This window comes from Callionymus lyra, chromosome 19 (assembly GCF_982586985.1).
Source record: "Callionymus lyra chromosome 19, fCalLyr1.hap1.1, whole genome shotgun sequence".
NCBI classification, from domain to species: Eukaryota; Metazoa; Chordata; class Actinopteri; order Syngnathiformes; family Callionymidae; genus Callionymus; species Callionymus lyra.
The window spans coordinates 6,262,900-6,275,629 of NC_141836.1; the positions used below are offsets into that span (position 1 = coordinate 6,262,900).

The window sequence follows — 12,730 nt, forward strand, 5'->3', positions numbered from 1 at the left end:
GTGACCATGCTCTAGAGAAAGTAAGTATGTAAGTAATTTTTATTTATACATCGCTTTTCCAGACCAGGGTCACAAAGCGCTTAAACAATCAAAACAATATTCAATAAAGTATATACTTTAAAGGGCAAGATAAAACTGATAACACAACAAGAAAGGCGCTTTACAAATAACTATAACTTACTTACTTACTTACTCAGAGGGAGTTTTTAACTAAAATATGGTACTTTGCTCGTCATTACTCTTTGAATATTTGGCTTGAGATTAATAACAAATATATCATTTTTTAGATTAGAATTGAGTGCATCTTTAAAAGATACATTTATCAGGATAAAAATGACATTATTATCTAAGGTTCGAGTCTGGAGAGGAGTAGGATGACAGCACAAGTTTATGTTACGTCGTGAATTATTCATCCGTTCGTGTTCCAGATGCTCTTCATCCGGTTCAGTCGCTCCGTCGCCCTTCCTTCCTCCGCCTGCAGGGGGCAGTAGCGCGGGCGACTGTCCATGGTGCTGAGCGGTCCTGCCTCTGTCCACAGTGCTGAACCGTCCTGTCAGGTGTCAGGCTGGACTCGGGCTGCTGGGGGGGACCTCTGGCTCGGTTCCCACTCTCTGGATCCACCGGGGTTTTTTAATTTTTCTAACATCAACCCCCCTTGTACCGGTGCGAGTTCTGGCCCAACGAGTCTCCGCGGAGGGGGAGGGGAGCCCGGCAGACGGAACGGAAGGTGAGTCTTTATTTCTGCCTGACAAAGACGCGGTGTTCCGGGCCTTTTTACGAACCGTCGCGGGGACGGGAAAAGTCCGATACTCTGACAAAAGACAAGAACCTCGCGGTTCGGAAAGGGGATCGAGTCGGGGATTGTCGCGGGTTTGGCGTTTGGAATCGCAGGAGCGTTTGTTGTTGTCACCGCGACGAGAGGCTACAATGGCGGCGGATCCTTCCGTCGACCCCCGGCGAGTTTGTTTGACGAACCGGAGCCAGAGACGGGCCCGGAATGGACCGGAGACGATCGTTTGCGGTTAACGAACGAATCGAAAATAACAGTTGTATTCAAGATCACCATTTTAACGTAAGATAACTAATATGAATTTAAACCAATATTTTCGATTTATGTAAATAAAACCGCAAAAAAAAATGGAACAGTCCATTTAACCAGCCCACATTTCTAGTTCCTTTAAACTTGAAAATAATTTACACATAACATAATAAAACACACAGTTCAGGTATAAAATCTCTTTTAATATTTATCATATTTATTATGTTTAGTATGACTCAGTTCATGTTTACATTAATGAATTTAAGCTCCGTTTACATGACATCGTGCGACCAGGCTGAAAATATTTTTGTGTTTTTTTTTTGTTTCCACGCAGATCATGAGTTCAAAGGTCAGATTGTGAGTCAGCAGGAAACTGTGGAGAATTCGTCGAGCCAGGATCAGGACAGCAACAACGTAACGTCAACCCCGTGTGTGTGTCTCGATGTTTGTTTGTGTGATTCTCATCACCGGGTTCTTTTTTTTTGGTGTGTTTTCAGATGAGTCAAGACACCGCAGAGACCCGGACCCGGACCCGCTCCAAAGGCATCAGAGGTCGGTGTTTGCTTCTGTTTATTTATGTACTTAGAAACATCTGATTTGAGCTATTTTTGAATATTGTAAAGTATGGATTAAGTTTATTTGTTGTATTTTAAATGTGTCTGAAGTTGCTTTGTTTTCAGGGGCGTCTGATCTTCTTGGACAAGAGCTCAAGCCGGAGTTGAGGTGAGTTCTTGAAACTTGTCTTGTTTGTTTGCTTTTGACTTTCTCCATCTGATCTTTTTGCGTCTTTGTCTCTCCACGTCAGCGGCAGCTGTCCGACCCCGGGGTGCGATGGCAAAGGTCACGTCAGTGGGCGATACTCTCGACATCGGAGGTATTACAGCAGATCGTCATTTTTTTGCTTCACGACTTCTGAGGGATACAGAAAATAGATCCAGACTAAAACCTGCTGACACGTTGGTTCTCTTACAGCATGCTGGGCTGTCCCATGGTGAAGAAGAGGAAGCTGGAGGAGGCCGAGACCGAGGAGAATCAATCCACACCCAAGAGGAGGAGCCAGCCGGCCAAACTGAATCCTGATGAGTGCGCAGCTGCCGACAGCGACACGGAGGAGGAAACCAAGAAGGATGAAGGCGAAGAAGAGGAGGAGGACCTGAAGGAGGGAAGCAAAACAACCGAGAACCACGAGCTGGAGGCGTTAGAGTCGAACGATGGTGAGTTTGTTTCCATTTGAGAGGAAATACAGATGCTTGATCTAAAGAAGAATGTTGGGGGGTTAAAAACGTGAATGGAAATGTTTGTTTTGTTTCATAAAAAGCCACATAAAATAAAAAATAACTATTTTAATACAACATTTATGTACATTAGAATAATAAAAAGGATATTTAATCAGTAAATACATGTGTAAAACACCTTATTTCAAACATTTAAAGTAGCTCGCTGGATGAACAATCAGCTGTAAAACAGAGTCAATTAATCATTTTAATGTGGATATTTTAGCTCATAAAGATGAAGGTGTTTAAGGGGAAAGTTAAAAAAAAACCTAGTTAGTGTAAGATTTGCCTCAAAATCAAGTTGTTATTGAGAAATACTCATTTATTTACTTTTCTTTCGACCAGCAGCAAGTTGCTCCTCAATACAGAAGGCTGAAGAAGTTAGTCCTGTAGAAGAAGCTGAGCAGAGCAAGAGTTCCATCTCTGAGCCCAATGAGGAGGAGGAGGAGGAGGAGGAGAGTCGAGTGAAATCGGACGATGAGGAGAAGCCAAGTGAGGAGGAGGAGCAGGAGACGGAGGCGGAGAACAGTCTGACGCAGCAGCAGGATGATGAAGAGGGAGCAACGGTCGAGCAGGAAGAAGCTGCTGAGGGTGTAGGAAAGGATGAGGAGGTGGAGAAGGAGAGGGTGGAGGAGAAGGTGGAGGAGGATGAAGAGGAGGAGGAGAATAACAGAAAGGAGGAGGAGGAGGAGGAGCTGCAGGAGGACAGGCAGCCCGTGGCTGTGGAAAGGCAGATAAGATGTCAGGAGAACTCTGACCACCAGTACTCATCCGATTACAACCATCAGGGGAAGGAGCCGACACAGAAACACAAAGAGGAGGATGAAGAGTTAGACGAGGAGGAGGAAGAGGAGGAGGAGGAGGAGGAGGAGGAAGATGAGGAGGAGGAGGAGGAAGAGGTTATGCAACAGAAGGCAACCTCCCGCTCCGGGAGTCCACACACTCAGGGATCTGAAACCGAGGAGTCCTTCAGGATAGAGAAAGCCTGCACGCCCATGACCGAGGAAGAGGAGGAGTACGAGGAGCAGAGGGAGGAGGAAGAGGGGGAGCAAGGGGTGGAAGCAGGGGAGGTGGTGGTGGAGGAAGAAGAGGAGGAGGAGGAGGAGGATGAAGAGGACTCGAGCAAAGCGTCTCCCAGCACGCTGATGATCGAGGTCCAGTCCGAGGAGGAGGAGGAGGAAGAGGAGGAGGAAGAGGAGGATGACGAGGAGGAGGACGAGGGGCAGGACCGTGTCTCGGAAGGCTCGGGGATCACGGACGACTCGGACAACTGGGACATGACCCGGGGGAACCTGGGCCTCCTGGAGCAGGCCATCGCCATGAAGGCGGAGGAGGTGCAGGGCGGCCCGGAGCCCTGGAGCTCCCCGGACCACCACCCCTACAGCAGCTCCAGCCAGAGCTCGGAGAACCAGCCTGCGGGGGGGCGGCGTGGATCCCACTATGGTAAAGGTGAAAAAAGATATGAGGGACCAGATGGTTGCTTCACACACACACACTCATCGATTCAAGTGTGTGTGATGTTTTATACGAGAGTGTGAATCTTTCATTCCAGACAAGAAGGAGGTCAAGTGTCCGACCCCCGGCTGCGACGGGACGGGTCACGTGACGGGTCTGTACCCTCACCACCGCAGCCTCTCCGGGTGTCCTCACAAAGACCGGATCCCCCCTGAAAGTAAGCGCCGCCGCACACACACGCCTCTCCGTCCTCAACACAAACTCTTCTCTGCTGCTAAACTTGTGTAACTTATTTCCCCACTAATCGTTTCCGACATCGACGGCCGACTAAACGGACTAAACTCTTTGTGTGTCTGTAGTTCTGGCTATGCATGAGAACGTCTTGAAGTGTCCCACACCTGGCTGCACGGGCCAGGGGCACGTCAACAGTAACCGAAACACCCATCGCAGGTTCATAACACATTACACACACACATACACGCACACACACACACACACAAACACCATGAAATTACTAGAGTGTGAATCTAATCTCTGGTGTCAATAATACTGTCAATAATCTTGTTTTAAGACATGAAGAACATGAATATCTCCCTCATAATGCATGGATCACAATTCATATGATTTGGTCTTTTAGTATAAAAAAAATCCAGGTTTACATCACAGTTGAAGAAAATGACAATTTATCAAGAGCAGGTTAATGGACGGTTGATATTCGCCTGCTTCAGGCCTTGGCTCCTGCAAGAGTTTGAGTGACGCCATCTAATGTCTGTGATGTCACTTTAAGGAAGTAAGTAAGTAAGTAAGTAATATTTATTTATATAGCGCTTTTCGAGACCAGGGTCACAAAGCGCTTAAACAATCAAAATAATATTCAATAAAGTACATACTTCAAAGATCAAGATAATACTGAGAACAACACAGGAGTTCGAGAAATTCAAGGAAAAGCCTGAACAAATAGAAACGTCTTAAGATGTTTCTTAAAGGAGTCAGTAGATCCATCAAGCGCAAAGAGAGAGAAGATCCTTCCAAAGCTTAGGAGCAACAGCCTGAAAAGATTTCTCTCCTCTGGTCCTGAACCGTGTTCAGGAACCATAAGTAGATTCTGATCCACAGACCTCAGAGCCCGAGCTGGGGTGTAAGTCTGGATCAGATCACTGATGGAAGGTCTGGCCATGAATAGATCTGAAAGTAAGAACCAGAATTTTAAAGTTGATCCTGAAAGAAACTGGAAGCCAGTGAAGAGTTTTAAGGATCGGAGAAATGTGAGTTCTTCTACTAGAGCGAGTCAGAATTCTCGCTGCAGAGTTCTGAATCAACTGCAGGCGAGACAGATCCTTCTTGTTAAGACAAGAAAACAAACTGTTACAATAGTCCAGACGAGAAGAAACAAACGCATGGATTACAAGCTCCAGATCATGTTCCGACAACATTTTCCTAAGTTTAGAGATTTTTCTCAGTTGAAGGAAACAGTTTCTGGTTAGTTTTCTGCAGTGTCGAACAAGAGACATGTCTTTATCAAATACAACACAAGTGACTTATTAGTACAGGTCGCGGGTTCAAGTCTTACAGCTGGATCGGAATAAATAATGATTTGATTTTGTATAAGATTTTTTTTTCAAATATAAATCATAGTAACGATTTTGTTCTTTAAAAATAATATATTTTTATACATTTTTTTGGAAACAACAAATCATTGTAGATTACATAATCATCTCCTTTTCCCCATTTCTTAGAAAACAAAATAAAAAACTGTAAATATAGGGATTAAAAAAATAACACAGACAACAACACCTCCTCACCCCAACATCCTGGTCTCCATTAACTATATAACATACGTACATGTTAAGGAACTTAAAACATTTGGTAATACCTAAGATGTATTTGGTTATATTTAAGATATGATAGGAATGGATAAGTGCTTGTTTTTATGTGAGACTATTTGGTCAAAAATGACCAAAAAATGCTATTAATATTGAAGCTACTACTTTATTAAATGTAAAATAATTCAGTGTTGATATTTGAAAGACACCATTATTGAGAGGTCATGATGGATTAAACACAACAAGCACTGGTTTTCGAAGACTAACCTCGGATTAACAACACAACACACACTTTTCAATTACTCGCACATTTGCCATTTTCTTGTTCTGTCTTTACTAACTGAGCGCGTTGGCGCCCCCAGTCTGTCCGGCTGTCCCATCGCGGCGGCGACTAAACTCAACAAGAGCCTGGACAAGCCGGTGCACCTGCAGAGTACCAGCAGTGAACCCTCCTCCAACTCGGACAGGGTCCTCAGGTGGGATACCGGGTTCTCCCAAGGCTCCTTCTAGGTCCGCAACCTTGAACCTCTGTCTCCTCCCCGTGCAGGCCCATGTGTTTCGTGAAGCAGCTGGAGATCCCTCAGTACAGCAGCTACAGACCCGGCACCGTCACCACCACGCCCCGAGCCAACCTGGCCAAAGAGCTGGAGAAGTACTCCAAGGTGTCCTTCGACTATGCAAGCTTCGACGTCCAGGTCTTTGGGAAGCGAATGCTCGCCGCCAAGGCGGCCAACATGGCGGCCAACATGGCGGAGACGTCGCCCAAACCCTTCAAACGTGAGACGCGCCGAGAAGGTTCTGGTCGTCTCAAACGTTGACCCTGACTTTTGTCCCCTCAGCTAAACCCGTGCCCAAGGCCCCGTCCCCGACTCACAGCGCGTCCGGAGGTTTTTCCAAGAGTGCTTCCTCCTTCACTTCCTACGACTACAGCCAGGACGCCGAGGCCGCCCACATGGCCGCCACCGCCATCCTCAACCTGTCCACCCGCTGCTGGGAACGCCCCGAGACCCTCACCAAGCCCGAGGAACCCTCGCACAAGGTACCGCTGTTTCCTTCGCCCTCGCACACGGGACCTGACCTCCCGCCTCAGGAGCAGGACATCGAGGTGGACGAGAACGGGACTTTGGATCTCAGCATGAAGAAGACCAAGCGGGAGGACGTGCAGTCGCCGGAGCCTTCGTCCTCCTCGTCGTCGTCGTCGCAGCACATGGGTGCCTCTTACTCTCAGGACCAGACCCAGGCTGACTGGGAAGGCCCGCTGGACTTCACCAGACCCATCGGGGTCAAGGAGGAGGACCAAGAGGAGGTGAAGAAAACATTCACACAAATTAGGAGATAACATTGACATATACACAAAAATACTGATACACTATTATATTGCAATATGTTTTTCCAGTATTTATATTCTGTTTACATCTTTTCAAAAATAATACAATCTTAACATTGATATATTCATTTTCCAATTAAACTTCAGGCCTCTAGATGGCAGCAGTCATTACACCCACTGCAGCTATAGGCTCAATAAAATGGTGCTGACTGAGGACGAGAGGATACAGTCGAATACAGCAGTTTTTAAAGCTGATGTTTGGACATATTTTGGTTTAAAAACATATGAAAGTAGTTACGACTTCGTCAAGAGTCATGTGGTCTGTAAATACTGCAACACCAGAGTCAAGTACTCGACACCATATCACTATATATCGTATGATATGTAACGTATCTGCAGACTATTTCCAATACAAACACCCAGATATACTGTATTTCCCTAAGGTCATTGAATTGCAATGACCTTCCGACCTCACTCTCTCTCTGCTGCTCGTACTCAGGCCGAGTACACGGCGCCTTCCTACACCTCGTCGGACGGCGAGGACGACGACCCGGAGCACCTGGAAGACCGGAGGTACCCCGGGGAGGTCACCAGCAGCTACAAGTTGCAGCCCAAAGACAGCAAGAAAGAGGTTCTGGTGTAAGTCTGACACGTGGAGTTCTTAAGAAGTAGAAATCTCAACACTAGCGGAGAAAGAAAAGCTTAGAAGGACATGACAGTAGCGTTTAGAAGGAAGCTTCGTAGGACGGTAGAGACAGAAGTATGGCTTGAAGAACGGGTGTCCAACTCAAGGCCAAATGTAGCCGCCAAGTCATGTTGACGACCTATAAAGATGCGAGTGATTAAGACAAGATCAGTAAAAAAGAGATTATACCGAGACTTCGTAACGTTGATGTTTAAAAGAAAGAAGCGACTAGAAGATCAGGAATGAGTGCATCAGAGGGACAGCTCTGTGCGTGGAGAAAGTTGAAGGCAAATTAAGAGAGACCAGATGGTTTGGAGAAGAAAGACAGAGGTATTTGCCAAAAAATTATAAAATGCTAAAAAAAAAATACAATTTAAGTAACTCAGGAAACACAAACTTTAAAAAATCCAAATCAATGTTTTCAGTTACTGAGAGAAATGCAACGTGTCGAGGCACAAAGACACTCTTCATGGAGGGTCCATCACAACCTTGACCATGTGGATGTCACACAGTTTAGTGAGTTCATTATTCTACATTTGGCCCTGTAGGTGTCCCACCCCGGGATGTGATGGCAGCGGACACATAACTGGTAACTACGCATCACATCGAAGGTAAGAACCAGCTGTCAGAAGTCAGTCATGAAGTCAGTGACGCTGTAACTCCCTCCGTCCTCTCCTCCTTCACACGTCGACTCAGATATGAAGAGAAACCCTCCAAAGTGCTGCATTTGTTAGAAGAAAACTGCTCACATATCAGCCGTAATCGACCCGGTTACCCCTGACTTTTTTCCAAGTGGTCAGATTTGATCCAGATTGAGAAAAAAGTGTCTTCTTTTGTAACTCCAACCTCATCCCGTCAGCAAGAGGTTCACTTCTGAGGCCCTTCAGGATCCACAGATCCTCCGCGGGCTCCAAAAAAAAAAAAAAAACCCTTCATCGTCGCCTCTGGCGTCGACTCATGAGCAGCAGCTTGACAATTAAAAACCCCCGAGATCCTTTCTTTTCTTTTATTCTAACTGTCTCTGTCTCGACTTCTACTCCTCTTGCAGTCTCTCAGGCTGTCCTCTAGCTGATAAATCTCTTCGGACCCTAATGGCTGCCCACACAGCTGAACTAAAGTATGTGTGTTTCCTGCTGCTGCTGTCTCTGCTCTCCTTGTTTTCTTTTTTCTTTATCTCCTTCAGCTCACCCTGTAGTGAAGCTTTCTGTTCTCTCTGTCTCCTTGTGTGTGCGTGTCCCAGGTGTCCCACGCCAGGCTGCGACGGATCGGGTCACATCACCGGGAACTACGCCTCGCATAGAAGGTGTGTGGAGAGGAAGTAGAGGTCGGAGGTTGAGTTTTTCACTGTGTTATGATAGTTTAAATGTAATTAAAGACGAAAAAACTACTTAGTTCTTCAACTTTATAACAAGGTAAGAAGACGTTGACCTCGGTTTTGACACGTTCACAGTGACTTCCTGTTACAGACGATGAGTTTGAGGAAGTCCAAGAGCGGTAGTTAAGCAAGGGCAATTGAAGGTCAATGAAATGTTCTCAAAAAGAAGTGGTGAAAGTGGTGAGACAGACGGACCACATTTCAAAAAGGAACAAAAAGGGAAAGAACAAAATAAAAAAGTCAAAAGGTTAAAAAAACAAAATAATCCATTAGGAAAATAAACAGGAAACTCATTGACAAAATAAAAGGCAACAGAAAGGGAAAGATATTGATTTCAAAATCCTCCAATGTTTTCAGACTTCTTTATTTATTGTCTGTATTTACTGTCTTTATTTAATTCAACGTAACTGCAGTTAGGTTCCTAACCACGATTATTTAATTCAAATATATTTAATCATATCTTTTATTTTATTTTTGTGTTCCAACTCTAATTTACAAGTCACTTTATTTTATTCTATTCGATTTATTCGATTTATTGTACATGTTTTTATAATTTATCTAGAGTTTTAAAACGTGTTGCTTTTATAGTACTGGAAATAAACGTTTTCTGATTCTGAGACCAAACAGGAAATAGGGATTTTTATTTTGTATGTTTTTGCACAACATGATTTGAAACTAGATATTTTATATTGAATAAATATATTTAATGTAAACCAAACACATTATTTTACATTAAATATACAGTATTTGGTGAAGAAAGGACAGTAGTTTAGACACTTAGAGAACATTGTGATGAAATAAAGGTCATTTTTCTTCATCAGCTTGTCCGGTTGCCCTCGAGCCAAGAAAGGAGGAATCAAATCCACCCCGACCAAGGACGATAAAGACGACTCTGAGCTGCTACGGTGAGAGTCTCTGTCTCCGTCCGTAGATCCACTGACCACCAAGACCTTACCTCAGGTGCCCCGTCCCCGGCTGTGACAGCCTGGGCCACATCAGCGGGAAGTACGCCACCCACCGCAGTGCCTACGGCTGCCCGCTGGCCGCCCGACGACAGAAGGAGGGCCTCCTGAACGGGACCCCTTTCTCCTGGAAGGCCTTTAAGTCCGAGGGCCCGACCTGCCCGACGCCCGGCTGCGACGGTTCCGGTCACGCCAACGGAAGCTTCCTGACCCACCGCAGGTGCGAGAGAGAGAGAGAGAGCTGTGGCGAGATAAGATAAGATAAGACGTGCCTTCATAACCGATGGCTTCTCTCTGTGTTCAGTCTGTCCGGCTGCCCGCGAGCGTCCGGCAACAAGAAGAGAGCGAAGTTCCCCGGAGACGAGTACATCACGGCCAAGTTCAGAGCCAGCGATGGTGAGAATGATCAAAAACTGCATCACTTCCTGTCCTTGGTAGTGTTTGTGATAGGGGTGTGTATTTGACAAGAATCTGGCGACACTAATTTCTCGTCCTCAGTCCTCACCAAAAACTCCTAATCGAACTCCTGTGTTGTTCTCAGTATTATCTTGATCTTTAAAGTATGTACTTTTTTGAGTATTGTTTTGATTGTTTAAGCGCTTTGTGACCCTGGTCTCGAAAAGCGCTATATAAATAAATATTACTTACTTACTTACTTACTTACAATATGTATCATGACACAGGGTCAACGATACGATATATTGAGATACTGTCGTAAAAAGTATATATTTGTAGTATTGTCGAGTACTTGACTCTGGTGTTGCTGAATTTACAGACCACATGACTCTCGACAAAGTCGTAACTGCTTTCATTTGTTTTCAAACCAAAATATGTTCAAACATCAGTTTTAAAAGCTGCTGGAGTCCACTGTATCCTCTGGTCCTCAGTCATCACTTGGATCTTAGATGCGGATGATGTAATGACTGCTGCCATCTAGTGGCCGGAGGTTGAATTGTAACGAAAATAAATTCATGATACAGAGACAACGGTACAATATATAGTGATACTGTAGTAACAAGGATATATGTGTAGTATTGTCGAGTACTTGACTCTGGTGTTGTAGTATTCACAGACCACATGACTCTTGACGAAGTCGTAACTGCTTTCATTTGTTTTCAAACCAAAATATGTCCAAACATCAGTTTTAAAAGCTGCTGGAGTCGACTGTATCCTCTCGTCCTCAGTCCTCACCAAAAACTCCTAATTTGTTGCTGGAACATCATTCCATTGTTCAACAGGAAGTGGCCCCCAAGCATTGTGTCTGAGGCAAAGATACAATGATTCCAAACAAAAGCAAACAAGAAAACTTCATAGAAACTAGTTGTTAAACACACTTGTTTTCTTACTTGATAATCGGCAATTGTTTTATAGCTCCAGGAATGTGATGACTCAGCAGTTAGCGCTACATGAACCTGGTCCTATTGTTGTTCTGTTCCAGTTCTGGACAACGATGAGGACATCAAGCAGCTCAACAAAGAGATCAACGACCTGAGCGAGTCCAATTCGGAGATGGAGTCCGACATGATGAACCTGCACACTCAGGTAAAGGAGATCCAGAGACGCCACTTTAAGAACTTGAATTGAGGTTTTTTTCTCACCTGCTGTTTCTGTCCGACTCTCAGATCTCCTCCATGGAGATAAACCTGAAGGACATGGAGGACGAGAACAAGCAGATCGAAGAGCGCAACGAGGCCTTGTTCCTGGAGCTGTCGGGCCTGAGCCAGGCTTTGATCCGCAGCTTGTCCAAGATCCGCCTTCCAACCATCGTAAGTTGAGATCTAGATTATAGAGGAGAACGTGTGAGATGATTCAGCTCATGTGTGACGTACGGTTTCTCCAGCAGGAGCCTGTGTGCGAGCAGAACTTCGACAGCTACGTGGACACACTCACCAACATGTTTACCGACAAGGACTGCTACCAGAACCCGGAGAACCGGGCCCTGCTGGAGTCCATCAACCAGGCGGTGAAGGGCATCGAAGTGTGACTTTTTTTCTCCGCTCGGTTCTTGTCTGGGTTGTTTTTTCTTTTTGTATGTTTCCCTGTGACATGTGTTGGTGCGAAGGTGGGATGACTTGTCAACAATCAGAAGAATCATTCTTAGTTAGCGAGCCTCCTCACTCTGTTGATCGTGTTCTTTCTGACCATTGTGATGTTGCACCTTTGAAACTAGTTTGTAGAACAATTCTTACTATTGCTGCGTAACTAATCCAGTTCCTTTTGTCATTGATCTCTTCCCGTCTGCAGTATTATTTCACTTATATTTATTACTCCTATTTAATATTTATTTTTTACATTTTAAACACACTACCTAAGACATTTTAAACAACATAATGGAAGAATGGAAGATGATTTCGTTTGCATTGTTCAAAAATATTTTAAGATATCAACTACAAAAGTTGTTTTATAAATGTTTTTATTTATTTATTTAAAAATACTGGGGTCTTTTTATTGGAAATATTTTGTAACTAAAGCTTTTTAAATGATTTTCTAAATATTTTTGGTGCTTTTCTTTGTTTTATTTTACTTTGATTTCCACAAACTATTTTGAGTACATTGCAATACACTTGGAATATTGAGCTGCACATATTAGTATTTATTTGTGAAGAACAAAGTGATGGTGAATATTTATTTTGTATTGTCTGTGATGATGACTGTGAGTCCATTAAAGTCTGACTTTAATTTGTGGCGTCTACGTTGTATATGCTGGGTCTACTGTTCCTTTTTGAAAATAAAAAACACAACTTTGAGTTAATTGTTTCCGGTATTTGTTTTGAACATTGTCAAAACAAA

At 44.3% G+C, this 12,730-nt stretch overlaps 1 protein-coding gene across 4 annotated transcripts; it reads left to right on the forward strand.

Annotated features, from left to right (window-relative positions):
• Positions 1-493: 493 nt before the first annotated feature.
• Positions 494-12,619, forward strand: LOC148059158 (myelin transcription factor 1-like). Of its 4 annotated transcripts, none has more exons than XM_087780932.1 (23): positions 494-727; positions 1,374-1,453; positions 1,537-1,591; positions 1,720-1,762; positions 1,845-1,913; positions 2,012-2,253; positions 2,659-3,762; positions 3,866-3,985; positions 4,128-4,218; positions 5,954-6,067; positions 6,139-6,368; positions 6,431-6,630; positions 6,682-6,897; positions 7,418-7,557; positions 8,152-8,214; positions 8,652-8,720; positions 8,844-8,906; positions 9,800-9,883; positions 9,939-10,160; positions 10,245-10,336; positions 11,379-11,482; positions 11,563-11,706; positions 11,784-12,619. In XM_087780932.1, the coding sequence occupies exons 3-23, from the start codon at positions 1,537-1,539 to the stop codon at positions 11,922-11,924; spliced, it is 3,606 nt and encodes a 1,201-aa protein (XP_087637058.1). In that variant the 5' UTR covers positions 494-727; positions 1,374-1,453; the 3' UTR covers positions 11,925-12,619. The 4 variants fall into 4 exon arrangements, with proteins under 4 accessions (XP_087637058.1, XP_087637055.1, XP_087637056.1 ...); XM_087780930.1 differs by having other exon boundaries at positions 501-727; positions 11,781-12,619; XM_087780931.1 differs by having other exon boundaries at positions 501-727; positions 2,662-3,762; positions 11,781-12,619.
• Positions 12,620-12,730: the final 111 nt, after the last annotated feature.

Bases quoted from the DNA above. Each gene is read 5' to 3' on its own strand.
- LOC148059158 (XM_087780929.1), top strand. From the start codon at position 1,537: ATGAGTCAAGACACCGCAGAGACCCGGACCCGGACCCGCTCCAAAGGC. The intron at 3,763-3,865 runs GTGAAAAAAGAT...CTTTCATTCCAG, and splicing joins TGGATCCCACTATGGTAAAG to ACAAGAAGGAGGTCAAGTGT. The intron at 4,219-5,953 runs GTTCATAACACA...TGGCGCCCCCAG, and splicing joins AACCGAAACACCCATCGCAG to TCTGTCCGGCTGTCCCATCG.